We start from the raw sequence: 27,018 nt of genomic DNA on the forward strand, positions 1-27,018 counted from the left end.
AGTAAGAACTCAAAAGTTAGGAAGGATTTAATGTAACTTGAATACCAAAGACAACAATTCCACCAATTTTTTAGGGGCATTAATTAGAGATAAAGAAAAACTCTCTCTTAATTAAAAGGATTCTGCCACACACACACACACACAAAACAAAAAAAACCCAATCATCTCAAAACTAAAAAACTGTGATAATTTTAATAATGCTCAGACACCAAAATGAAAAAAAATGACAGCACACACTTTCTCAAATTTGAAACACCCTACTCTAAGCAGATTCAGTGAAAGCCTTCCACAGAAACAAACATAAAGCACCAATGGGAAATAGAACCTTCACATTTAATTTGGCTTACTTGCATCTAATTTGGACTCTATTAAGACCAAGTATTCCATTATTGAGACTGCAGAGTTTTTTTGTGTGTTTTTTTAAGTTTATCAGTTTTTTTTTTTAGTAATCTCTACACCCAATGTGGGACTCAAACTCAGCTTCCTGAGATCAAAAGTCACATGCTCTTTCAGTTGAGCCAGTCAGGGACCCCAAGACTGCAGAGTCTTTAAGGAGAAACAACAGTGACTGGCAGAGGTATTAATATCAATGAGAGGCCAAGCCAAAGACCAACAAAACAGTATCAAGAGGCCACTGTCTGGCCAATATGTCTGATGAACACAGATGCAAAAATCCTCAACAAAATACTAGCAAACTGAATCCAGTAATACATTAAAAAAATGATTCACCACGATCAAGTGGGATTTGTTCCTGGATTGCAAGGGTGGTTCAATATTCACAAATCAATCAACGTGATACATCACATCAATACAAGAAAGGATAAAAACCATATGATCGTTTCATCAGATGCAGAAAAAGCATCTGACAAAGTTCAACATCCATTCATGATAAAAACCCTCAACAAAGTAAGTTTAGAGGGAACATACTTTAACATAATAAAGGCCATATATGAAAAACCCACAGCGAACATCATCTTCAACGGGGAAAAACAGAGGGCTTTTCCCCTAAGGTCAGGAACAAGACAAGAATGTCCATTCTCACCACTTTTAATCAATATGGCACTGGAAGTCCTAGCCACAATAATCAGATAATAAAAAGAAATAAAAGGCATCCAAATTGGTAAAGAAAAAGTAAAACTGTCACTATTTGCATATGACATGATGCTATATGTAGAAAACCCAAAAGACTCCACCATAAAACTGCTAGAATTGATAAATGAATTAAGTAAAGTCGCAGGATACAAAATCAACGTATGGAAATCTGTTGCATTTCTATACACCAGTAACGAAGCAGTAGAAAGAGAAATTAAGAAAACAATCCTATTTATAACTGCACCACAAATAATAAGATACCCAGGAATAAATCTAACCAAAGAAGTGAAAGACTTGTCCTCTGAAAACTATAAAACCCTGATGAAAGAAACTGAAAATGACACAAAGAAATGGAAAGACATCCCATGCTCATGGATTAAAAAACAAATACTGTGAAAATGTCTATACTACTCAAAGCACTCTACACATTTAATGCAATCCCTATAAAATACCAACAGCATTTTTCACAGAACTAGAACAAACAATCCTAAAATCTGTATGGAACCACAAAAGATCCCGCACAGCCAAAGCAATCTTGAAAAAGAAAAGAAAAGCTGGAGGCAGCACGTTTCCGGACTTCAAGTTATACTACAAAGCCGTAGTGATCAAAACAGTATGGTACTGGCACGAAAACAGACACATCTATCAACAGAACGGAATAGAAAATCCAGAAATAAACCCACAACTGGGCAGTTAACTAATCTTTGACAAAGTAGGAAAAAAATATCCAATGGGAAAAAGTCTCTTCAACAAACAGTGTTGGGAAAACTGGAAAGCTACATGCAAATGAATGAAACTGGACCACTTTCTTAAACCATACACAAAAACAAATTCAAAATGAATTAAAGAACTAAATGTGAGACCTGATACATAAAAATCCTAGAGGAAAGCAAGACAGTCATTTCTCTGACATCACCCAGAGCAACTTTTTTCTAGATAGGTCCCCTGAGGCAAGGGAAACAAAAGCAAAAATAAAACTATTGGACTACATCAAAATAAAAAGCTTTTTGCACAAGGAAGCAAGCAATTTACAAAACTGAAGGGCAACCTATCAAATGGGAGAAGATATTTGCAAAGGACATATCTGATAAGAGATTAGTATCCAAAATATATAAAGAACATACAAAACTCAACACCCAAAAAACAAATAATCCAATTTAAAAATGGGTAGAAGACATCCAGATGGCCGACACATGAAAAGATGCTCATTATCACTCATCATCAGGAAATGCAATCAAAACTACAATGAGACAGCACCTCACACCTGTCAGAATGGCTGAAACCAACAACACAAAAAACAACAGGTGTTGGGGAGGATGTGGAGAAAAAGGAACCTTCTTGCACTGTTGGTGGGAATGCAAACTGGTACAGCCATTCTGGAAAACAGAATGGAGGTTCCTCAGAAAGTTAAAAATAGAACTACCCGATGATCCAGCAAGCATGCTACTGGGTATTTACCCAAAGAATACAAAAATACAAATTCAAAGGGATACATGCACCTCTTTGTTGGGGTTGGATGAACAGATAAAGATGTGGTGTATACATATGCACTGGAATATTATTCAGCCATAAAAAAGAATGAAATCTTGCCAACTGCAACAACATGGATGGACCTAGAGAGTATAATGCTAAGTGAAATAACTCAGAGAAAGAAAATACCATATGATTTCACTCATAAGTGGTATTTAAGAAACAAAACAAATGAGCAAAGGTGGGGCGGGGGAGAAAGAGACAAACCAAGAAAAAGACTCTTAACTATAGAGAATAAACTGACGATTTCCAGAGGGGAGGTGGGCAGGGGGATGGGTGAAATGGGTGACTGGGATTAAGGAGTGCACTTGTGATGACAAGCATGATTAAAATAAAAACTTAAAAAAAAAAAAAAGAGAAAGAGAGAGAGAGAAAGCTGTATGATGCTGGTGCACTCAAGGAATATGTAGGTCCTGAGTCTTCAGTGGGAGCCAATATGAAGGACAGCTGATCAGATGCAATAAGACTTATTAAAGGCTTCAGGACAACCAATGCACAAGTTAGAAACAGCACAACAGTGAAATATCAGAGGAACAAGTACTAGGTCACCTGAGCTCAAGTTATAGAAGATGTTTTCCATGTACAACTCTAGATAATGCCACTTCACTTATTCAACAAGAAATTATTAAGGCAATGACTCCCTAGAAGACTAAAGGATGTGACATAATAATGGGTCTTTTTCTTTTTTACTAAGCCCAAAAGAATTTATACTGCATAATGAATCATAGGGGATGTAATTTCAATTCCATTTGTTGAATTCAACTAATATTTGCTTAACACCTACTATGTGCCAAGTAGTATTCTAGGGACAATAGAATATAGACATGATCACGGCCTTCAGGGGGCTCACTGACAGAAAGGGAAATAAATACTTTTCTGTCACGGGTACAATATTAAAAGTAAGCACCTACCTCTAGTACAAGCAACAAAGAGAAAGTGATTATTTGGGACATTCGGGGAAGTTTTCTCAAAGGAAAAGGGGACAGCTGTCTTATGTTTTGAATAAGTTGAGTGTACTCCCATCCAAAGAAACCGAAAGTGATTTTATATTTATAAACTCTTTAGATCCAGTAAGGTCAGTGGTGCGGCAAAGCTACTAAAGATGGACCCCTGTCTTTATTATGATCAAGCTGAAAAGACTGGTGCTTTCCTAATTTCTAGGTCACCTTCTCCCTCTTGTGGACCTATGACTAGCCCTGCAGACATATCCATTTATTTTCTTCCATCAATGATGTTTCTGCTGAGCGCTCCCTGGAAAATCCCCATGTGACTAGAGCTGAGGCATCAAACAAGTTAGCTGGCCCACAAAGCCTCAAGAGGCTTCAGACTGCTCCAACTCCAAAGCAATTTCCTCATAAAAGTCTAAAAAAACTGAGAAATCAAATGAGGGCTTCCAACTCTAACCTTCAATGTTCTGGGCCAAATTTCCCCAACCTTCTTTTATCATAAGCGAAAAGTGCAGATCAAAAGACATCAGTTTTCAGAACACAATCTTATTAAATACTTCAGACGAAAGGCCTTGTCACCTTTCTGGAGAAGGAATACAGACATAATTTAGTTGAGGAAGATTTGGCCCAGATTTGTGATCTCCCATTTGTTGGGACTTTTACAGTGAACTCCCAAACTGGGATCACTTCAGAAAAAAAAAAACAAAAAACAAAACTCATCAATGAAGTTCTATGGGCAAATAACTAAAACAGTGTTTCTCCTGTATCCCTAAAAACATTGTTTGTTACATTTCTACAGAGAGATAATAATTACAAATGATCTATCAGACCTCCAATTTCTTACAAAGAGAGTTGACTGAAGAACCCACCGCCCCGCCCCCACCATGATCTATAAGCAGAGGTTCTGATAGAGAAAACTGAATACGGGAAAGCACTAATTTCAAATGAAGAGGAGTAAAGAGTACCCTCTTTAGGACCTAAGGGTTTGAATCCCACCGTTGTTAGAAGCACCTCTTAAAAAGTCATTTCTGTTCAAGTAAGTTTTCTCATCTACTTAAAAAAAAAAAAAAAAGAGGCCAGACTAAATACACTCAAGGTTTTCTCCAGTTTTAAGATGCCATTTAAATAATTTTCTTTTTCCTAATAGCAGCCTTTTGAAGCCACAGGGACTCCTGCTGAAAGCTGCAGGGAACCACAATACCCTGATCTTCTGCTAGATCCTAGGCTGTCAGACCCAAAAAGAAGTTTCTGGGGGCGCTTGAGTGGCTCAGTTGGTTAAGAGTCTGCCTTCGGCTCAGGTCATGATCCCGGGACAGAGCCCCACATAAGGCTCCCTGCTCAGTGGGGTGCCTGCTTCTCCCTCTCCTTCCACCTGCTGCTCCCCCTGCTTGTGCTCTCTCTCCCTCTCTCTGTCAAATGGATAAATAAAATCTTTTTTTTTTTTTTAAAGGAAGAAGTTTCTGGTGGTGAGGAAAAGGCCTGCCACCCAAGTTTTAAGTTGTAAGCTGGAGTCAAGACTACACAGGCAGCTTGCCCTCTACTGCCTACAGGCAAAAGGAGACAAACTGTGAACTGGTTATCAAAGCTCAGCAACATAGAGCTGTACTGAAATACACACTTGTGCTCAATAGTCTCACTATCTGCAAACACTATTAATTAAATCAGCAGTATCGAAGATCAAAATATGCTTCTTTTGTCTATCTCCTACTACAAGGCCAAAGAATAAACCTTCTCCCTTCAAGTAGACTAGGCACACAATAAGGACACCTTCCTTTCCTGCCAGCCAGCCTAGTCTAGCGGCAGCAACAGCCCAACAGTGACACCTGCTGGGGAAATCCAAGCAAGGGCTGGCTCATCAGCTAGAGAACATCAGGTCCCTTTTTGAAGGTGGCAGGAGATGCTGATTAGCACCTATATGTATTAGTATTTTACACTAGAATGCAGCCACTCAAATTATGAGGAAGTGATGGCCCTTCTGTAAAGGCTATGCACTTGGAATATTTTACAATGTACCTCACTTTTGAGCAGGCTGTCAGCCCCCACAGTACCTCTCATACTAGCTCATCCATAAATCATGTAACTATTGTATTTTACAATGAAATTTATTTGTATTATTTGTATATTTTTAAAAGAAAAAATATATATGCACAATTGTTGACAGCAAGATGGTAAGGTATTTCACTTACTACAGCCTACATTTTTAAACGTTTAAACTTTTTATTTAAAACACATAATTTCTGGGTTTTAAACGGTCTACTTTTATTAAGAAGTGTTAATATTTTAATCACATATGGCTTTTTATATTTAATTAAAATTTAAAAATGTACATGTAGCCCCCCAGCTCACACTAGCCACATTTCAAATGCTTAATAACCACATGTGGCTAATGCCTACCATACTGGACAGCACAGATACAGAACACTTACATCATTGTGGAAAGTTTTATTGAATGGCATTGCTCTAGAGAAACATATTAGAGTATTTTCAGATGAAATTATATGATGTCTGGGTCAGGGGAGCGAACAGGGGATACAGATGAATGAAAGCTGGACAAGTGTTAATTTTTAAAGTCAGATGACAGGTATATGAAAATTCACTTATTATACATTCTTATTTTTATACGTTTGAAGATACAATATCTTCATAAATCAGAATATAATAAAAAACTAAAAGAAACTAAAAATTAATAAAAATGGTTCACCTAAAAATGAGGTATCGCACTAAGGAATATACCATGGTTGGCAGCTTAGAAAAATCTGTAGTTATACAAACCAGAATCAAATCCCCACTCAGCAAACTACTTACAGATCTTTAACAAGAAACTCAACTTCTCTGAGCCTCACTTTCCTCAAACATGAGATATTTAATACCTGCCTTGCAGAGTTATGGTGGAAATGAAAAATAATTATGCAAAGATACAGTACCTAACACATAGTAGGCCCTCAGTAATTGGTATCTCTAATTATTATCAAACAGAGTTTACTTGAAACCACTCAGGTATTTCAGAACAACACCAGAAGAGGTACGGCTACAACAGAATGCACAAAGGCTAACTGACCAGAGAAGCCCACTGGTACTATGGAAACAGGTCCTGGGAGGCTTTTAGAGCAGTAACTGAAGACAGTTCTTTTACAACTACCTTTCATAAACTTTTTGCATGCATGCCTACTCTGTGTCAGGCACTGTGCTTGCTACCTTGCCACCTCTCTTGACAAAGAGAAGTAACAGTCTCAGGTTCCTAATATGGGCCGTTATGTAAGGCAAAATATTTCAAAACTGGGAATTTAGGAGATGTTAATCCAGAACTGGTCTCAATTATATGAGCATAGTAACAACGTCTATTATTTTGTCTAACTTTTATATCCAACCAAGTGTCCTATCTTCCGCTTAGCAACAGCCCCTAGTAGCCACCCACTATCTTGCATTCAACATGTTCTTTCCTGTCTAGAATGTGCTGGTCCCCTAAAATAAAAAGGTCTTTCCCTTTCCAAATCCTACCCATCTTTCAAGACTTGATTTTGTACAGCATTCTTTGATGGTACTTCCCTTTCTCTGAAATGAGACTGCATTTATCTCAGTACCACACAATGAAGCATTTGGGTCATCTACATTTTTTATATAATTGCATGTAAATAAGTCCTGCCTCTACAATAACACTCCCAGTGGGTAAAGACCAGGTATTACACTTCTTTTGTATTCCCTACAGTGCCTAGCACAGTGCTGGAAAAATTGAAACCATTCAACAAATACTTATTAACTGGGTAACTCTCTAAAGCATTCTCCCAAAATAACAAGTACATTATGTGCACAATCCATATTCCAACCCTTGTTAGAAGCTTATGTCAGAAATTTCAGTTGCTTCAACAGAGGATGTAATGCAGAGCAATATGCTGTTTGGATCCAACAGGCATATTCTGGGAGTTGGTGATTACGCTAGATGTGACCTTTACAGAATTACAGAAAGAAGTCCCTAATAAATCAAGATAGATGCGCACACAGCCATACATGGAACATGCGGTGGGCGGTCAACTACACCCACTCTGTTTCTTTCATAGAAGAGTTGCCTGGGATGCTGATCTGAGTATGGAGAGGCCTTCCTTCTATGAATTATTATTTTTCCCCACCTTGAGGTGAATGTCCATCTGGAAGATCTCCTCAAAGAATCTTAACTAAGCAACTAATTTGCTATCCAAAAAATATGTATCCTTAAAAATATGGCCTTTCCTTGAGAGAGAATTTTCTTTTCCCTTTCGTCAAGTTGCAATGTTCCAAAAGATAGAGTTTAACAGGTGAACACAGTTGTCCAAAGAGACACGAGTGAAAAAAGAGCAAATACGCTAATCTGTACCAAGCAGGGTTCTCTTTTACTACTTATTCCTAAGCGCTCTGGAACATTTTCTTTTTTCACAATAACTAGTGTTGCAGATACAATCCTCCAAGAATGTCAAAAAGCAGGGCAGAGGAAGTCAATGGCTCTAGTAGACTTTGTGCCTCTAACCTGATCTACGTTCTCCTTTAAGGCTAAAGGTCTCAGGAGCTTAGCCAGAAAAGGAGCTAGCAGAACCAAGTGACTTATACTGTTAGGCCCCATTCTATCTCCACCACCAGAGCAAGATTTTCCAAGAAGATGCAATGGACACCAGGGCGACCAGAACCAGATGCCTGGGTCCCAGACACTCCAGATCCAGCCACAACATCTACAGGACTGAAGGAAGAGACGTAAGGAGAAAAGTAAGGGATGTAGGAGAAGACAAGAAAGCACCTGCTTACCTTCTGAGTGAATCTTCCTCAGAGCTCTCCTCAGGCATATCCTGATGTAAGGCCTCCTGTGATACAGTTCCAGATCTGCTAGACTGGGTGTAAATTCTTTCCCAATGGCCTGTCTCCTGGTTGAAGGCCACCCCCACAGTCCTCTCCTCCTGTGGACTAGCAGAGCTGCTCAACTCCAGCCTGCTGGAGCTGGGCGTTTGGCCCTCAGTCCGCTCAAGGGGTGGCAGCTGGCTGCCACTCGATGGCATGCCCTCGAAGGTGCTGGGGACCTGCCAGGAGGAGCTGGCCTCACTAGAGGAGTAGTTGGGTGTGGTTCTTTCCCAGCGCAGGGTGTCGTTGTTGAAGGTCAGGAGATTGTGGCAAGCACGACAGCGGTTCAGGTGGCCACGGGACAGGTTGGAGTTGTTCTCACTACTGTGTGGGGTGGGCTGGTGGGAGGGGCCTGGCCTCTCAGACTCAATGTTGTTATTGAGCATTTCCTGGGCCTGTTGGGTCTGGGGGGCTTCTCCATTCAGGCTGTGGTCCAGCTCCTGAAGCCGGTCATACTCCAGAAAGAAGCGTCTCAGGTCACACTGAAGCTCATGGCGAATGCTGCCTGAGTTGTTTTGGCTGGAGCCACTTCCTCCATCTGACTCAGCTGCCAACCCTGAAGCTGGAAAACCCCTCCCTTCTGTGGCTGAAGTGTACACAGACGCTTGAGAGCCACCTTCCTGCTGTCTCAGCACAGACAGCAAACTCACCGAAGAGGCACTGGTCCTGGGCGGAGGCATGGATTCTGCCTCAGAGCGGGAGTTCAGACTGAGCACTGTCCGGGTCCACTCAGACCCTGTCAGCCCAGGAGCTATTTCTCGGTGATACCTAGAAGGGTGGCTGGACAAAGGGCCTCCCAAAGAGCGACGGGTGGGACCCAGACTGAGGTTGCGGAGCGTGTTGCCGGCAGTGCTGCTCTGGACTGTACTGAAGGCAGACGGCCGGTTCAGGAGGCCCTGGTCCTGCTGCGTTGACGAGGCCTGCTCCGGGGGATGGAAGGGCTCGGTCTGTACAAAAGAAAAGGAAGGGGTAGTAGCCCTGGCAGAAGCAGGGGGGACACTGTCCTGGTGAGGCAAGAGGGAAGGAACTCGAGTGCCAGAGCAGCGGCTGCAAAGGCACAGGATCCCAAGGTGCTGGCAGCACTCAGCTGTGGGGTAACTGACCCGCTGTCGGAGCCGGATGTAAGCGGAAGTCCTGGGGCGCTCCGTGGAGGGCTGAGGGGGAGGCGGTGGGGGTGAGGGGGTGGCAGAATCTTGCACTGTGCTTTGCTCTCCCACCTGGATGCCAGAGGAGCGGGAGGACAGCATGTGCAGGAAATTGTGGAGGAGAGGCGTCCGGCGAACTGGCTGTGATTGCAGCAGAGCACGCTGACGGTAGTGGGATAACTCTGTGCCGTCTATGGGGATCTCTGGTTCGTCATCACCCTGCAATGTGGAGCGAGGTGGGGCAGGGGTAGAGCGAGGCAGTTAGGCAGAACCTCCAAGTAAATCAAGGAAAGCTAACTACTGACAACCATCCAAGGAAAACAATCTTCATGGAGAGACAACAACCCTACCCTGAAGCACTGAGGACTAACTGGCTTCAGCTTCAGGACCGTCATATGGAATTAAATTATTCACTTCCAACTAGCGACATTTCTGAATGAGTACAGGGGGCAAACCAATTCTTTTACAAAGTGCATCTCTCTGACATGGAGGCAGTGAGGGAAACAAAAATGTAAACCAGCCAGAGGCACGAAAATGACAAGCTATCCAACACAGCCTGCTTACTTTTTTTTTTTTTTTTTAGATTTTATTTATTTACTTGACAGAGACAGAGACAGCCAGCAAGAGAGGGAACACAGCAGGGGAGAGGGAGAGGAAGAAGCAGGCTCCTAGCGGAGGAACCTGATGTGGGGCTTGATCACAGAACGCTGGGATCACACCCTGAGCCAAAGGCAGACGCTTAACGACTGTGCCACCCAGGCGCCCCCAGCCTGCTTACTTCTAATAAGGTGATCCCCTTGGGGGTTTCGGAATTGACCCCCCTGTCAAGACTATGGCTAGCACTTTGAATACTCAGTCTGAAGCTAGTTTTCAATCTCAACTGGAAAAGAAACACTTGGGCATTACAAATTACAAGTCCAATATAATCAGAATTGGAGCACTAGTTCAGAAAACAACTCCCAGTTTAGATGGAGTTGGAACTGCTGACTAACTTACCTGCTGATTAGAGGGGTTAACAATGGCTGTGAGTAAGTAGTGTCCAAGAGGATCAAATCTCACCAGACTGAAAACACAAAAGAGAAAGACAGACATGCACAGATGTTAATTGAGAAGAGGAAGCCTGTGTTCAAATGTATAGTAATCACTACTGATAACTGTGGAATTACCCAGGTATCCATTCCATGCTAGAAACTTTTAAAACTTTTGAAGAGATTAAATAGGGCTCAATACTTCTTGTTACCTCCTCACACTTGCCAGAAGAAGGGAATATGTATTACAAAAATAATTTCAAACAGCACCCAGGCTTCCGTCCCAAGGAGCAGCTACATTAAACACACGCTTGCTCATACCGAAGAGCCTATCCCAACAGTAAAGCATAGCACACTCCCATACCCTGCCACAGGGTTAGTTCTTCCCTCACAAAGCAGCTACACTGGCAAGAAGCAGGAGTTCTGGAGACAATGAACAGTCTCGGCATCAAGTGACATGGCTGAGACTAGAAAATTTTCTTATAACCAACTGCAATACCAAGAGAACCAAAGAAAACCAATGCATCAACTTTAATTCAGGCAATGTGTGTTTTGATCTTGAGGGCTAAATATCAATTAGCAGATCTGATATATACTCACATATCTATTTTCCAGTTTGATAAACACAAATAACTGATGTTAGCAACCACCCACCAAGTTAGTCTCCACCTGAACACCTTTCAGGTTTCCCAAAAAAGGGCCCTACCCCAAACCCAGATAGCCTTGAACCTAAAAGACATTCTAAAAACCCTGGTCTACAGAGACCAGAAGATGAGACCAATCAGAAACAGCTAAAATGAACTACTGATTGGCCAGCAGCTTAAAAAGCAGGAGGAGCTGTACAGATAACCACCTGCTCTGGACAGGTATGACAAACTGCTTCCTGATGTGACAGCAAATGTAAACGTTCTCTGCCATGTTAGTCCTGTGCCAGACATCGCTGGTGGACAGAGCACTCACCGGACCCGTTCCATCTCGCTAGCTGTCTTCACCACAGCAAAGGGCTCCCGCCGACTCCAATCCCAAAAGTGGATCTCGTTGGCCGTGGCAATCAACAGGAGCTGAGCCGTAGGGTGGAAAGCCAGAGAAGCAATGGCATTGTTGCTGTCTGTGAACCAGCTTTCACTGCCACCCTATAAATGAACCAATCCCAAATATTCTCAGGTTACAAACTGGCAGCAGACTGGGATGTCAATTTCAAGAAAGGACCATTTAAGGTAAAATGACCACTTATAGGGCCTACTTTAAATATGTCCACTGTAAAATGTAGAAAATCAGTGATCTGGCAATGTCACCAATTTATCAGAAAATTGTTACTGTCAGCTCAGTTCTCCAAGTCACCTACAATCCAAAGCAATGAGCATCCACATAGTTCCTGCTTCTGAAGCCTGTGAAAACGCAAGCTTGGTGCATGACATGGTGCACAACAACCCACTAGCAAGTTTTCAGGACAAGAAGCATATTGCTTTGGCAATCATGATCAGAATATAGTACAATCCTTGCTCTAAAAAAAAGGCACCTATCCTGAACATATTTTAGAACCTCCTGTACTACATCACAATGGGCAGATGGAAGAATAGTTAAATAGGGTGTTCATCTTAGAACGGAGGAATATGGACTAGATTTCCCATTATTTAAGCAGGCAATGACTACCACTTAACCCAGATGTAGTCCTAAGAACCTGGCTAGTCTCTCGTCCAGTTAAGAACTCACTGGTAAACAACTCTCTGCACTTAGAACCAAAGAAATAGAAATACTTACATGCAAATCCCAAATCCTGACCTCCCCATCTAGGCAGCCAGAAGCAATAAGGCCTGAGATGGTGGGATGAAAAGTGACACACCACGGAGTACGGCGGTGTCCGATCAAGGAATGAACACACTTGCCAGTCTTCACCTCCGTAATATAGATATTATGGTTCACGTGGGTGGAGGCCAACAGAGTCCTAGGGAATCAAAGAGTAGGAAATGAATCTGAAGCATGTAGGAGGGTAACAAACTTTATCAGTTCTGGATAATTGTCTTTCAAGTATTCCCCACCCCAGCGTGGAAAAACTAAACCTTAGGCATTACAAACAACAGAAGTATTCTGATCTTTAAAAGCTTTGGCTTCTCCACACCGTCCCCAAATGACACACATCCCCCTTAGAGACTATTTTTTTCCAGCTGGAAAAATTATCATGCCATCAGTGGCCTATATCACACTGGCAAAGGATTGTAACTGAGAAACTTTCCAAATTTCAATGCTCAAGGTCCATTGTTTTCTTTGCTTATTCCCATTATTTCTATGGCTAGCACTGCTCATCTACTTTCTTTCCCCTTCTGATACACTGGCAAAGCTCTGTCCATGCAAAGCTTCAAAGGGCCCTTAGGGATGTTACAGAGCTAGGCCAAATATACAGAAAGCAATGCTGTAGCAAGTCTGAAGTTATAGATAAACACTAGGTACCTGTCTGGGCTGAAGGCCAGTAAGAAGGTAGAGCGTGGACTATCTGGCAGTTCTACTCTCTGAAAAACAAACCAAAAAAAGTTAAAATACATTATTTATAAACTATGGCCCACTCTATCTCAAAAGCACACAAGCCACTGTAGATTAGTATTCGGTATAAGGTGAAAAACTGGAGACAATGATCAAGCCACAAGTTGAAAGAAATCCAAATTACCTTTAAGAAAAATGCCTAGCTCTAAAGGGAAAAGATATTTCTAGCCCATAAATTCTTCCAAATTTATTTTTAAAACTCCATTAAGTTAGATATATCAATTCTCTCACACAAAATAAATTATATCCCAACTATACATAATTAGCCCATTCTAAAACCCCATTCTGCTGTCACCCTTATAAATCCAATGTCAAAAATATCTGTTTTTCCTACCTTGCCCTCCCATTTCATCCATCGAGTTTTATCTTCCACTAGCTCCTGCAGAAGCCGCTGAGCTCCAAAGGCCCGAGTGCCCCGTTCTCGCCCCCAGAGGATCCGGACAGCATTCTTCTCTGGAACAACCTTCATGGCGCTCAGTAGCCACTGTCACACCAGGCACAGGAAGGGAAGGAGCGAGCAATAGCTCCACAAGCTGAAGCAGCTAAAATGAGGCCATTCAGGTCCTTGTAAGTTGTCTTCATGGAAATCTAAAGGATGGACGTTAAAGTCAAAGAACATCTCCTGCAATCAGAGAAACTTCCCACTGCAAATATGATTCTAGCTCAAAGAGGTAAGTATTTTTTTCATATTTAATGACACTCTCTCAGGAAGGACCCTTCCCCCAGAACTTTTCTTCCAAAACTATTTCACCCTTTTTCAAGTTTTTTTTTTTAAATTGTAGTTAACATATATGGTAACAAAAACATCTCATCCCTAAAAGTAGCTCAGCCTTTTATCTAAAGAATATAACATTCTCTAAAGCAGTTACTCTTATTTTATCAGGCAGGAAGAACTTCTGTTACTAATAAAAAGGTCTAAAAACCTGTCAAAAACAAAAGACAACACAGCACCTGCCCTCCCTTCTGCACCACACTGCCTCCCTAGCCACCAGTCCCCTCCTTATCAATTGGGCAGCCTCTAAGCCAAAGAAAAGGTAACCGATTTTAAAAGGCTGTAACTTGAGTTCTAGTTCTTTTTTTTTTTTTTTTTTTTTTTTTTTTTTTTTTTTTTTTTTTAGGGGTGGTGGGAGAGAGGAAGAGGGAGAGAGAGAATCTTAAGCAGACTCCATGCCTAGCGTGGAGTCCGATGCAGGGCTCTCTCTCACAACCCTGATATAATGATCTGCACCGAAACCAAGAGTCGGATGCTTAACCGACTGAGCTACACCCAGGCGCCCCAAAGTCTGGTTCTTATGCAGTAGCTTCAACTCTATCTCCTACCTAAAAGCACGTGCATAAGGACTACTTTGGGGTATCTTTCTCACTCTCTCTTTCTCTTCTCCACTAAAGTTCCAGAGCAGCAGAGAGGATGAAAGAGAAGAAAAAGAATTAAGTTCCCTTTTCTCATCCACCACAAGCCATAAGGGCATAGAACTATCACAAAATAAAAAATCAACTAAAATGTCAACTAGCAGCAAAATATACACACGTGCAACAATTAAAGAATTGTGGTTCCTCTATACAATGGAATATGCAACCCATAAAACGGCATTTCAGAAAAATACATGTAAAACGTTATTCACTATAGCACTGTTTCTTTAACTGTTATGAAAAATTTCAAATGTGCAGAAAAGTTGAAAAAACAGTACAATAAACATACTATTCACCACTTAGACTCACGAATTGTTAATATTTTGTCACATTTGCTTTATCTAGCTCTAAGAACACTACATTTGTGTTGTGTTTCATTTTTTTCTGAACATTTCATCAGGCTTCAAGATGCTTTAACCCTATATACCTCACTGTGCATCTGCTAGGAATAAGGACATTTGACTTCATAACCACAATACCAGTAAGTGCACTGATTATCATCTAATACTCAGTCCTCATTCAAATGTCCCCAACCGTCTAAAAAATGTCTTTAATAGTTGGCTTAAAAAAAAACAAAAACAAAACAGAATCCAACCAAAACTCAAGCAATGAATGTGGATGTCAGTCGTGTCTCTTTAGTCTCTTTTACCCTAGAATGGCCTCCAAGTTTTGCTTTGGTTGGTTTTACCTTTTTTTTTTTTTTTTAAAGAGGGGGAGTGGCAGGGGGAAGAGAGAGAATCTTTTTTTTTTTTTTTTTAAGATTTTATTTATTTATTTGACAGAGAGAGCACAAGTAGGGGGAGCAGAAGGCAAAGGAAGAAACAGGCTCCCCGCTGAGCAGGGAGCCCAATACGGGGCTCAATTGCAGGACCGAGATATCATGACCTGACCCGAAGGCAGATGCGCAACGACTAAGCCACCTAGGCACCCCAAGAGAAAGAGAATCTTAAGCAGGCCCACCCTCATCTTAGAGCCCAACGCGCAAGGCTTGATCTCACGACCCTAAGATCATGACCTGAGCCGAACTCAAGAGTCACCCAGGCGCCCCAACACAAGCTTTTTTAAAGCCCAGGACAGGTGACTTGAGAATGACTTACATCTTAGTTTTGTCTGTTTGTTTCTTCACAGTGCCATTTAGCTCACCTCTCTATCCCTTACATTTCCTATAAACAGAAGGTTAGGTCTAAAACACTGATTAGATTTAGGTCGAGTGTTTCCAGCAAGAATGCCTCACAGGTGATGCTATATATGTACCTCACGATGTAGCACAGCAGGTGGCACGTGTTCTCAGGCTGTCCCACTTAGTGGGACTTGGTAAATTATGTGATCAGTTGGCAAAATATGACTACTTGGTTGAGTTTATAGTTGAAAGAGCTCTCTTTATAAAGGTATAGCCCCCCCCTTTATGATTAGCAATCTGTGGCTAATATTTGGCATCATGTGAATATCCTGCTTCTTCTCAACTTTTTAATAGTTTAGCAGTCACTGATGGTTCCTTCTTGAATTATGTCATTTAAAAATGAAAAAATGTTGATTTTCCAATGCCATCATTACTTCTACATTTATTAGCTGGCATTCCTTTGGAAAGAACTTTGCCCTACAAACTGAAACAGAGTAAGTGGGGTTTTTCCCCCTTTAATTACTACTTCTGTCTTATTGCTTGTAACAGCAAAAACTGGGGACAACCCAAGTGTCTATGTAAAAGGGGGACTAGACGGGGTGCCTGGGTGGCTCAGTCGTTAAGCGTCTGCCTTCGGCTCAGGATCTGATCGAGCACCACATCGGGCTCCTCTGCTGGAAGCCTGCTTCTTCCTCTCCCACTCCCCCTGCTTGTGTTCCCTCTCTAGCTGGCTGTCTCTCTCTCTTCTGTCAAATAAATAAATAAAATCTTTAAAAAAGGTGGGGGGACTAGATGACTAATCTATGGTAAGGAAGATTCTCTGGGTACTGATAACAAGAGATCTCCAAGATAAAATATTATGAAGAGAGGGGAAAAGCAAGGTACAGAACACTATGTATAGTAATGCTACCTTTTGGCTAAGAGAAGAAATTAAATGGTCATTCATTAGGGACTGAAGGGACAAGATGAATGGAGACAAAGATGGAAGCAAGACTTCTCAATATTTTGTATCATTTTTATTTTTGAAATGTATTACCTATTCAAAATTTATTTTAAAAATTTAATGATGTGAAAAAAATACCTGTTAAGTGAAAAAAACAAAATACAAAATTACATATACAGTATGATCCCAATTTTGTAAATATATATATATATAGAAAATAATGATACAAAAGAAATATAAATATTAACCATGGTTGTCTTTAGGTGGTGGGACTATAAGGGATTTAATAATTAGAAAAGGCAGTGTTCTTTTCACTTTTTTAATTTAAAAAGTAATAAATGCTTACTGTAAAAAGTGAAACAATGGGCTCTTTACATTTCACAAATGGCTGCAATCTGAAAAGTACACAACTAGATGTATCCAAATACAGACAGAAGGAAAAATATTTATAGCCTGTGCTGAAAAGAGTTTTCTCCCTGGCATATTAAAATGCAGAAAGTCAGAAAAATTCTACAGAAAGACACAATTCCAAGTTCCTAGACACATACAGCAAAGTTCCCTAAGGAGTGACAAAGGAACAAACTCTGGTCTGTATCCTCATGGTACTGCTCTCATCCCTCATTAGTGCACGGAATAAATATGTACACACTGAAAATGTCAACATGCTCTAGGCCTACCTGAAGAAACTAAGGACAAAATAACTAGAAAGAAATAATCTACTTGGTGACCCTGACAATTCATGATTTAGCACCAAAAGTCTGGAAGTGAAACTGCCACACAGCTGAATAATTACTAACCAGGAAGGTGCCAGAAACACAGTTCCCATTAGTTCACTTTAACCCTTTATTGAGTCTTATTTGTTTTTTGAGCCCATAATTATTTTACCTAATACAGAGAAGTTCAGAAAAAATGAGTTTTGAGGGTCGCTTGTCTTAAGAGTGTGACATAAGAGTACTTTCACAGAAATACATTTAAACCATTTATAATCTTATAACATACAGTGAAAACAGCAGCAGTACAAACAAAATCTGACCTGACCTAACTCAAGAGGAAGGAAATATTGGTCACAAACATCGTATGATTCAGAAAACTATGACACAACCTAAAGTTCCTAAAGGAATTGGAAGAGGAAAGAGCTGTTCCAAGATTCAGTTATCAAGAAAACTAAAAACCTCAAGCTCAGGCTTACCGAAGAGTCTGTCCATCAATTCCCAAGGACCTAAACACACTAAAAGTTCAAATGAGAAAACTGGACTGATACCAGGAAGTCAAAGGGGCCTAAAACAATCGCACAGTCTCTCTTTTGTCTGAAGAAAAATATTTGCTCTGTTTCTTTGAAAGGATAAGGGACTTACACTCCTCACAGCTACCTGAGAAGAGATTTTACTTTGTTCTCTATAAGGAACAAAAGGAGCTAAATCAGACTGAAGTCAGACAGGCCCGTTGCTGAGGAGGAAGTGCCAGTCAAGTGTGTTTTTCATTCCTCTTTTTAAAAAGGAGGAAGAAACAAGTTTCCCAATCTGTCCCTTAAAGCAGACTGAGACAAAGGGTGCCAAGAATAGTCTTCGTGATGCCATTACACAGTCCCCAGAATCAATTCTCGGTCACCAAAAGCCTTATGCAAGGAGAACCGGAAGGACACAACTGAGATGTGTACATAAAACAAATGCCCCTTTCCACACGTTCCACGCCCCCAACATGACTGATAAAAAGATGGGAAGATAAACCACCTTTAAAGTCTTTCTCTTCTTCATTCTAGGACATAAGTGTATTTAACAGCTACTAATAAAAATCACCTACGGAGTATGCCACAACCCAGTGGGAACTAAAAGTTAGATTTACAGCTTCCCCTAGCAATTTGATCCTCTAATGCTAGGACCTTTTTACTCTACCTTCTCCCTGGAGGACTTCAGGCAAGTTATTAACTTCTTTGAGACTTAGTTTCCCTCTTTGTAAAACAGGAACAGCAGTATCTATTTATCAGGATGCTGTGAAGCTNCAATAGGGAAAGAGTGGTAGAGTGTCAACATCATAGCTGTTACTGTTGTCATTAGTACTGAATCCTCTTTGGGGTTCACTATGGTCTCCCTCACCAAACAATACAGCCAACTAAAACCCCAGAGACACAAGATGCTAACAATTCCCAAGAGTAGCAGATTTTTCTAAGAAACATTTCAAAGGCTATTACCAGACAACAAAGTAAAAAGTACTCAGGAAAATAAAGTATATCTCTGTGGCAAAAATAATTAAATGAGGGGCACCTGGGTGGCTCAGTCAGTTAAGCATCCGACTCTTGATTCAGGCTCAGGTCATGATCTCACTGGTTGTGAGATCGAGCCCTGAATTGGGCTCTGCGCTGGCTGTGGAGCCTGCTTAAGATTCTCTCTTCCTCTCTCTCTCTCCCCCTCTGCCTCTCCCCCCTCTTTCTCCCTCCCTCTCTCTCTTTCTCTCCCTCTCTAAATAATAATAATAATAAAATGAGATCTGAGCTACCTCTCAAGTAAAGTGAATTAAAAAGCAGAACGAAGAGGGACACCTGGGTGGTTAAAAGTCTGCCTTCGGGGGAATGAAACATAGAGACTATGGACTATGAGAAACAAACTGAGGACCTCGGGGGGGGGATGGGGGAATGGGATAGACCGGTGATGGGTAGTAAGGAGGGCATGTTTTGCATGGTGCACTGCGTGTTATACGCAACTAATGAATCATCGAACTTTACATCGGAAACCGGGGATGTACTGTATGGTGACTAACATAATAAAAAATCATTAAAAAAAAAAAAAAAAGTCTGCCTTCAACTCAGGTCGTGATCCCAGGGTCCTGGGATCGAGTCCCACATCGGGCTCCTCGCTCAGCGAGGAGCCTACTTCTCCTTCTGCCTGCTGCTCTCCTGCTTGTTTTCTCTCTCTCTCTCTCTCTCTTTGACAAATAAATTTAAAAAATATTTAAAAAAAAAAATACAAAACAGAACCAACAACTCAGAACTGTATCTGCAACCTGGCTAATAATTCAGATCCCAAATCTTCCCTTCCAGTAGCATTCCAGGGGTGTGACTCAGAAAACTATCAGATCTGGAAGGGACTGTTAAAACGGAGTACAATCACCTCATTTCTTTGAGTAACTGCATCTCTCTCCACTGCATTAACCATGCAGGAAGTCTAAGAGTCAGAGCAATTATGTAATACTAACATATATTCCATAACATAGAGGATTCATACCAAGGTTAACTCTTTAAAAGAAAAAAATAGTTCTTTAAATATTAAATCTAGCAGGATTACTTGCATAAGTAAAGCTCTCTCAACAACTGGAAAATTAGCGACAGAATGTCAAGCCTTTAATTAGAGGCCTAAAAGTAGCCCAGTACTCTTTAGAAACTCCATGTGGGTGGAAATACACACAGTTTTCTACAATTGGCAGCTTTATTTTCATTAATAGGACTTTTTACAAAACATTTTAAGACACTTCAAATAATACTATATAAGAGCTAAGTCCAAAATGTGAGCACCACAGTGAGTGACCAGACCTGCCTCCATGTAGCTCTTGCCTGACTCCTAGACAAGACTGAGATTAGAGGTGGGCAAAGAATTTGGGGCAAAGCAACACAAATCTAGAACAGGCAGACACAGGGAACACATTCTGAAGGCAAACACACCTGGAAGCAGGAAAATATCAACTATTACCTGAATTGTGTATGTGCTGTGTATGGACTTCTAAAAGATATCCCAGAATATGCCAAAGTGATAACTGTGGTTAAATCTAGGTAGAGAAATATTTTTCTATCCATTAATTTCTAGATAAGAGATAACATAGTATAGTGGTATATGGGCCCTGAAATCAGACTGGCCGAATGAATCCCAGCTCTGTCATTTTCTTGGTAAAAGAAGGTTTCTTGGTTTCTTGGAAGAGTTACCTAACCTCCATACATTTCAGTTTCCTCATCTATAAAATGTGACCACTGATGGTATATATATAATAGGGTTGCCGTGAGGATTAAAAGATTGACCAAATGAAAAGTACTCCCTATTCTAGAAATCAAATGCTTGTACTAGAATAATTTCATTCTGTAATGAAGGATTAAAATTAAAGTAACAGTCAGAAAAATAAAAAATTTGAGGCCGTGAAGTCCTGTAAACTATCAGATAAATTAAATACAAATTCTTCTAGGCAAAATGGAACTATCCACTGCAGCAGTCTCCAAACTATTTCACATAAAAGATCTGAGTATTGACATCTTTAAAAAAATTTTTTAAAAGCCACAAGGTAATGTTTAAAATAATAATATATAACACTTTCATAATGCTTTTCACGTCCCAGGCACTGTTCATAGCACTTTAAATTAAGTAACTAATTTATAATCCTCACGGCCCCTCCAACAGGGTTCATGAGGTCCCCAGGGAACAAGTCACACAATCAGTAGCGCATTCAGGATTCAAACCCAGGCAGTTTGGCTCCAGAATCTGGATACTTAATTACTACAGAAAACTCCATAGTGCCTGAGATACAACCTCCTATTCGGTCTCTCTTCTGTGTCATCTACTAGCCTCACATGTATTAGGCCCTCAATAAATGTTTCACTGTCTTACAATATCAACTGGAAATCCACTTGCTTTATATTTGTAATGTTCATTTCCTCAAAGGAGAAGAAATGAAAGAATGACAGTTAGGAAAAATGAAAAAATTCTCACTCCTTCCTTTACAGCAATGCATAGTTTTTGAGAGAAAAAAGGACTATAAACCCTTTGACCAAAAATAATTGAATTTGATAAAGTACCATATGAGAGTATATCACAAAATTCAGCTACTATGTATTTACCCTACAAAACTACCAACTCCATTGAAGTAAGAAAAATTACTTCTCAATAAGAAATAGAGATAAGACGCCACAGTACATTGACTTCTGTCTGGCTGCTAGGAAAGAACACAGATCTTGAAAAATTTAATCAGCAGAAGATGTGATCCTGCATACTGTCAAACCTGTACATACTCTTTTGTCAAACACGGACTACAACATAAATACATCTCAGAAAAGAAGGGGACTCTTACACGTATAGTCTCATGTCAACCCTTTCTCATCCAGGTGCCAGTGCTAGTGACCTCCCTACACTGCCAGAGTTAGTTCCAAGTTAGTTTACCATCCTGTGCTAGATTCTCTCCGGAGACAATTGCCATCAATTCCTTCCTACCTTCCTCCCGTACGGCCCCACCCACTAAGAGATAACATATTTCTCACCCCATGAATACGGGCTGACCTGGTGACTTATTTTGACCACAGAATGCGGCTGAAGGGATGATGTGTCAGTTCCAGGCCTGGCAGCTTCATATTTGAAAGACAGCATATTTAGAACAAAGTACAAAAGCAATGGATATTCTGAGAGCAGGGATGGGAGTATGAGATACTATATCTTTCAGGTTTCAAAGTGCCAGATATAAAAGCGATATGATTTAATGGGTAAAGATAAGATGAAGAGGTAAGAAGTTTCAATGACTGATTTTTACCACTGAGTTGTTACATAATCTTTTACAAATCACACTGGTGCTGAATTTCATTTTTCTCCATGTACAAACTGAAAGTAATAGCACCCTTTTTGTACCTTAAAGGAATCATGTCCTTGGAATATATTAGAAGAAATGGTTACAAAAAATTCAAGGCAGACTTACTACTTTTGGAAGTAAAAGCCAAGTTAAGAACCAACAATAAGGGCAGTACACAAAAAATGGGAGTATGCACAAAGAAGTCTGGCACCCACAGTTCTGAGACAGTGCAAAGGAAATCACAGGAGCCATGAAGCAGAATCAGAGAGTGCTTCTGATTAATCACCTCACAAACTGGAAGCAAATAACTTGAGAGAATCAAAACCAATACAATCAAAATTATACACAGACCCTTTATAAAAAGCCAAAAGCCCAGAAATAAAATGCTAATAATTAGAACCTGCATTCCTACTGCAGATATGCACAACATTTATGTTCAGAATTACAAATACTCCAAAATACAATTGTCTCCATCTAGAAAGTCAGGCTAAGAGGTAATAATGAAGTGAGTACCTGGTACAAAGGTGGTCAGCCCAAGTTTATCAAGAGATAAGCAAGCAATATGACCTCTTTTTTGTTCTCATATCCACCAGCACCCCCAATGTTTTTCATATAACTCAGAAAAGGACATACCTCTACAGGATTTTTCACGAATAGGCTAACAAGCTTTACGAAATGCTTTGAAGACACAAAACTAAATTCTAATTACCGTTATTACAATAAAGAGGAGGAAAAAACACTAGATTTTCTGCTACAGAGTTTGCTTACTGGGGCTTCCTCAAGTAACTCACAACAATGTAACCTAATGTCTGGAACACAGCAGTTTGTACTCGAACACAAAGTGTGATCACTCCTGGAAACAGAAAGCCATAAGTCCCAAATTTGAGACTGACAATCTTTCTTATTGCCACTTACCTCAGAAAGATAATGAAAAAAGAAATGAAGTTTTATTTGCAAACTATTCCGGGGAAGACGTGCACTGAGAACACGAGAACCCCTGGAAACACAAGGAAGAGCAAAGAAGAAACCACAGAACCAAGAAGAAACTGAAGCTCAATTTTTAAGTCCCAAGCTATCAACAGAATCAAAAAGCCAAGAAGGCTACCCTTAAATGCACAAAAATGGCAAGAGATCTTCCATTAGTAAGCAAAGAAAAAAAAAGTAGCTTTTGATGGAAGAAATTTCACAGAGGCAAAAACAGCTTAACCCTAGAACTGGGAATTGACCCCAGCTGCCCCAGGCCTAATGACTTTGGCAAAAACATACCTTTCATCCACCAACACCAGGAGGCTGAAGTAGAGCCGATTTCAAATCACGAAGGATGGCATCTTTCTGTTTTCTGCACAGTCTTTGGGAAAAAGAACACTGTAACTCTCCTCCCAGGAGTAACACACTGCTCCCAGTATTCCTGGAAACCCCTGGAGCCACAGCAACAGTACTGTAAAATGCTGTGAGAACATTAACCCAAGAATCCTCACAAGCCCAAAACAGATGAGATTACTGAGATTATTGAGATGAGATTATTTAAGAAAAACAAAACCTGGAAGAGGTTAAGAAATGCATCTAGGTTTGCAAAATGAGTCGGTAGCCAAAGCGGGATTTGAATTCAGGCTTTCCTTCAGATAGTATCAGAACAGAGCTTGACTCCCAGTCCCTGGCTCAGCAGATACTGTGTTCAGTGTTCTCCAATGTTAGAGTCAGCCCAGGTCAGGTTCTTGGCTGACTAGAATAGGGAAAGAAAAAATTTCCCTCAAGGCTTCAGGAAAAGAAGAAGTCAAATTATTAAATGTAGAGCTGTTATGCTAAAAGGTCCGGCTGCTCGTCCATCTTGCCAATCACATTTCTCAGCCAATCAAAATAAGTCACTGGATTTAAGAACCTAGACATTTTAAGCTTTGAGTAGAACCTGGATTCCATTTCCCCAACTTTCTGAATAAAAAACACTTAAGGGGAGGAGAAGGACAGAAAAGTAATGATAGCCAAGAAACATTTATTGAACATCTACTATGTACTCAGCACTATTCTAGGCACTGAGGATGCTATACTGAACAAGAACATTCCTGCCCTCAAGAAGCTTATGTGATTCTGTAATTAAAAATTGAAGATACTTTCAGGGTACCTGGGTGGCTCAGTTGGTTGGGCGGTTGGGCAGCTGGCTCCTGATTTCAGCTCAGGTCATGATCTCAGGGTCCTGGGATCAAGCCCCACCCTCAGTGAGGAGCCTGCTTGAGGATTCTCTCTCCCTTTCCCTTTGTCCCTCCCCACCCACCCTGCACTTCTTCTCTCTCTCTCTCTCAAATAAATTAATCTTTAAAAAAAAAATTGAGGAGGGGCGCCTGGGTGGCACAGCGGTTAAGCGTCTGCCTTCAGCTCAGGGCGTGATCCCGGCGTTATGGGATCGAGCCCCACATCAGGCTCCTCCGCTATGAGCCTGCTTCTTCCTCTCCCACTCCCCCTGCTTGTGTTCCCTCTCTCGCTGGCTGCCTCTATCTCTGTCAAATAAATAAATAAAATCTTAAAAAAAAAAAAAAGTTAAAAAATAAAAAAAAAATTGAGGATACTTTCAAGTACTCATATACTAGGAGAAAAATATGGAAAGTAACTTTTTTGGGGGGCAGATTTAAGGGAGGAAATCAATAGCTGAGAATCACTTTCCATTTTTCTATGAATGAATCTGAGAAAATATGAATAAGTCAGGAAAAATTTTCAAATACTTTCATATAAATTAATATTGTAATAAATATAATCCAACATTACTTCCTATTTTTAAGTAATTATATATGACTAAATTTGAAAGTATCCTTACCCCAAAAGTAAACAGTGGTCTTTAAAAAAAAAAAGATTTTATTGATTTATTTGAGAGTGAGAATGAGCACACAGTCGGGGGAAAGGACAGAGAGAGGGGGCAGACAACCCGCTAAGGAGGGAGCCCAACACTGGGCTTGATCCCAGGATCCTGGGATTACGACCTAAGCCGAAGGCAGACATCCCAAAAGTAAACAGTGATCTTAAAGCCTTGTAAGTATGTGGCAGAAAAATCCCAATATTTATTGAATTATTGCCAGCTGATAAACACAAGTGGCAGAATATAGCATACATTTAAAGCAATACTTTTATGTAACATTCATTGAACATTTGCTACACACCTGGCAGTGCTACCCACTTTTCCATACTTTATCTCGTTTATTTCTCACAATGACACTATGAAGATAGGTGCTATCATTATCCCCATTCACAAATCACAAAACTGAGGCTTAGAGAGGTTAAATGATTTGCCCACATGGAGGAAAGATTCAAAATTAGATCAGATGCCAAAGTCCATGCTCTAGCCACAATACACACTGCTTCTATAGAATAGGCATTAAACCTCAGATACAGAAAAAATTCCTTTTCGTGTCCTCACATCTAGAAGATCATAATTATAAACAGTTGATTCAGAAGAGAGAGAAAATGAATAAATTCAAGTGAATCTGAGTCAGAACACAGTGATTCATGCTATACCCTTAGGCAAATTCCAGGACATCCGTGCCTCAACCTACCTATCCATAAAAGGAACTAACTTCACCAGACCTAACCATTACTTGCCTCCGAGAGTGTTGTGTTAATTAATATTTATAATTTTAAATTAAACTTTTTATTTTGAAATAACTGGAGATCTACATGCAGTTGTAAGAAATAATAGCGAGAGAAGATCATTAGATAAAAGACACAAGGAAAACTACAGTATTATTGTTATTGTTTTGATTCTAGAGCAAAGTACCAGAAATCAAGGTAAATGAGTTAAGTGTACCGCATGTGATCTGGGGGGTGGGCATGGCTATAAAAGGGCATCAGGTGAGATCCTTGTAGTGATGGACATGTTCAGTATCTTGACTGTATCAATGGCAATATCCCAGTTGTGACAGTGTATTATGGTTTCGTAAGATGTTACCATTGGGGGAAGCTGGGTAAAGGGTACACATGATGCTCTTTCTCTCTCTCTCTCACTCACTATTATTTCTTATAATGGCCTGTATATCTACGATTATGTCAAATTAAAAAGTTTAAAAGGGGGGGGCTCAGTCGGTTAAGCGTCTGCCTTCGGCTCAGGTCATGATCCCAGGGTCCTGAGATGGAGTCCCAAATCGGGCTTCCCACTCAGCAGAGAGTCTGCTTCTCCCTCTTCCTCTGCCCCTCCCCCCTGCTCATGCTCTCTCATGCAATGGCTCTGTCAAATAAATAATAAATAAAATCTAAAAATAAATAAGTTAATTAAAAAATTAAAAAGGTAACGTGCTCCTTTTAACAGGTAAAATGATAGTCTGGTCACAATCTCCCTCCCGATCCCTCCCATTCCCACCCTCCTGAGATTAACTATGCAAACTCACTGCTTATATAAACATATAGGCAACTGGCAGGGTTTGTTTGTTTTTTTTTTCTGTATCAAAATGGGATTAAGGGGCGCCTGGGTGGCGCAGTCGTTAAGCATTTGCCTTTGGCTCAGGGCATGTTCCCGGTGTTCTGGGATCGAGCCGCGCCATCAGGCTTCTCCGCTGGGAGCTTGCATCTTCCTCTCCCACTCCCCCCTGCTTGTGTTCCCTCTCTCACTGGCTATCTCTGTCAAATAAATTAATAAAATCTTAAAAAAAAATGGGATTATGTATACTACATATTACCCTGCAACCTACCGACTGCCCCTATTATCACTGTATCAGAGAGAGCTTAAAAAAAAATCTCTAAGCACCAAGCAGAATGGCAGATATGGAATATTTTCTGACCGGGACAAATCTGACAAATGTTTACCATGCTAATGTAGAGTAGCTGAGTCAGCCACATTTAGTGAGAGTGAACAAGAGAGTACAATATAGAAGTAGCATTCTAAAGAGACTGCACA

General features: G+C 40.5%; 1 protein-coding gene across 14 annotated transcripts in view; it reads right to left on the minus strand.

The window, feature by feature from the left end:
- AMBRA1 (autophagy and beclin 1 regulator 1) overlaps window positions 1-27,018 on the minus strand; it is a 164,470-nt gene that overhangs the window by 123,012 nt on the left and 14,440 nt on the right. For 8 of the 14 annotated variants that reach the window (XM_040639028.1, XM_040639035.1, XM_040639031.1 and 5 more), the window contains exons 2-7: window positions 13,475-13,728; window positions 13,051-13,109; window positions 12,364-12,547; window positions 11,563-11,735; window positions 10,571-10,637; window positions 8,340-9,793 (exon numbers count right to left, since the gene is read on the minus strand). In XM_040639028.1, the coding sequence (XP_040494962.1) occupies window positions 8,340-9,793; window positions 10,571-10,637; window positions 11,563-11,735; window positions 12,364-12,547; window positions 13,051-13,109; window positions 13,475-13,609 (2,072 nt within the window). In that variant the 5' untranslated portion in view covers window positions 13,610-13,728. Of the gene's footprint in view, window positions 1-8,339; window positions 9,794-10,570; window positions 10,638-11,562; window positions 11,736-12,363; window positions 12,548-13,050; window positions 13,110-13,474; window positions 13,729-23,411; window positions 23,602-27,018 lie in introns of those variants that run through there. The other 6 variants (XM_040639037.1, XM_040639036.1, XM_040639040.1 and 3 more) reach the window with 3 other exon arrangements.

The sequence above is a fragment of the Ursus maritimus genome, unplaced genomic scaffold (genome assembly GCF_017311325.1).
Source record: "Ursus maritimus isolate PB19 unplaced genomic scaffold, ASM1731132v1 scaffold_23, whole genome shotgun sequence".
In the NCBI taxonomy this organism is placed as follows: Eukaryota; Metazoa; Chordata; class Mammalia; order Carnivora; family Ursidae; genus Ursus; species Ursus maritimus.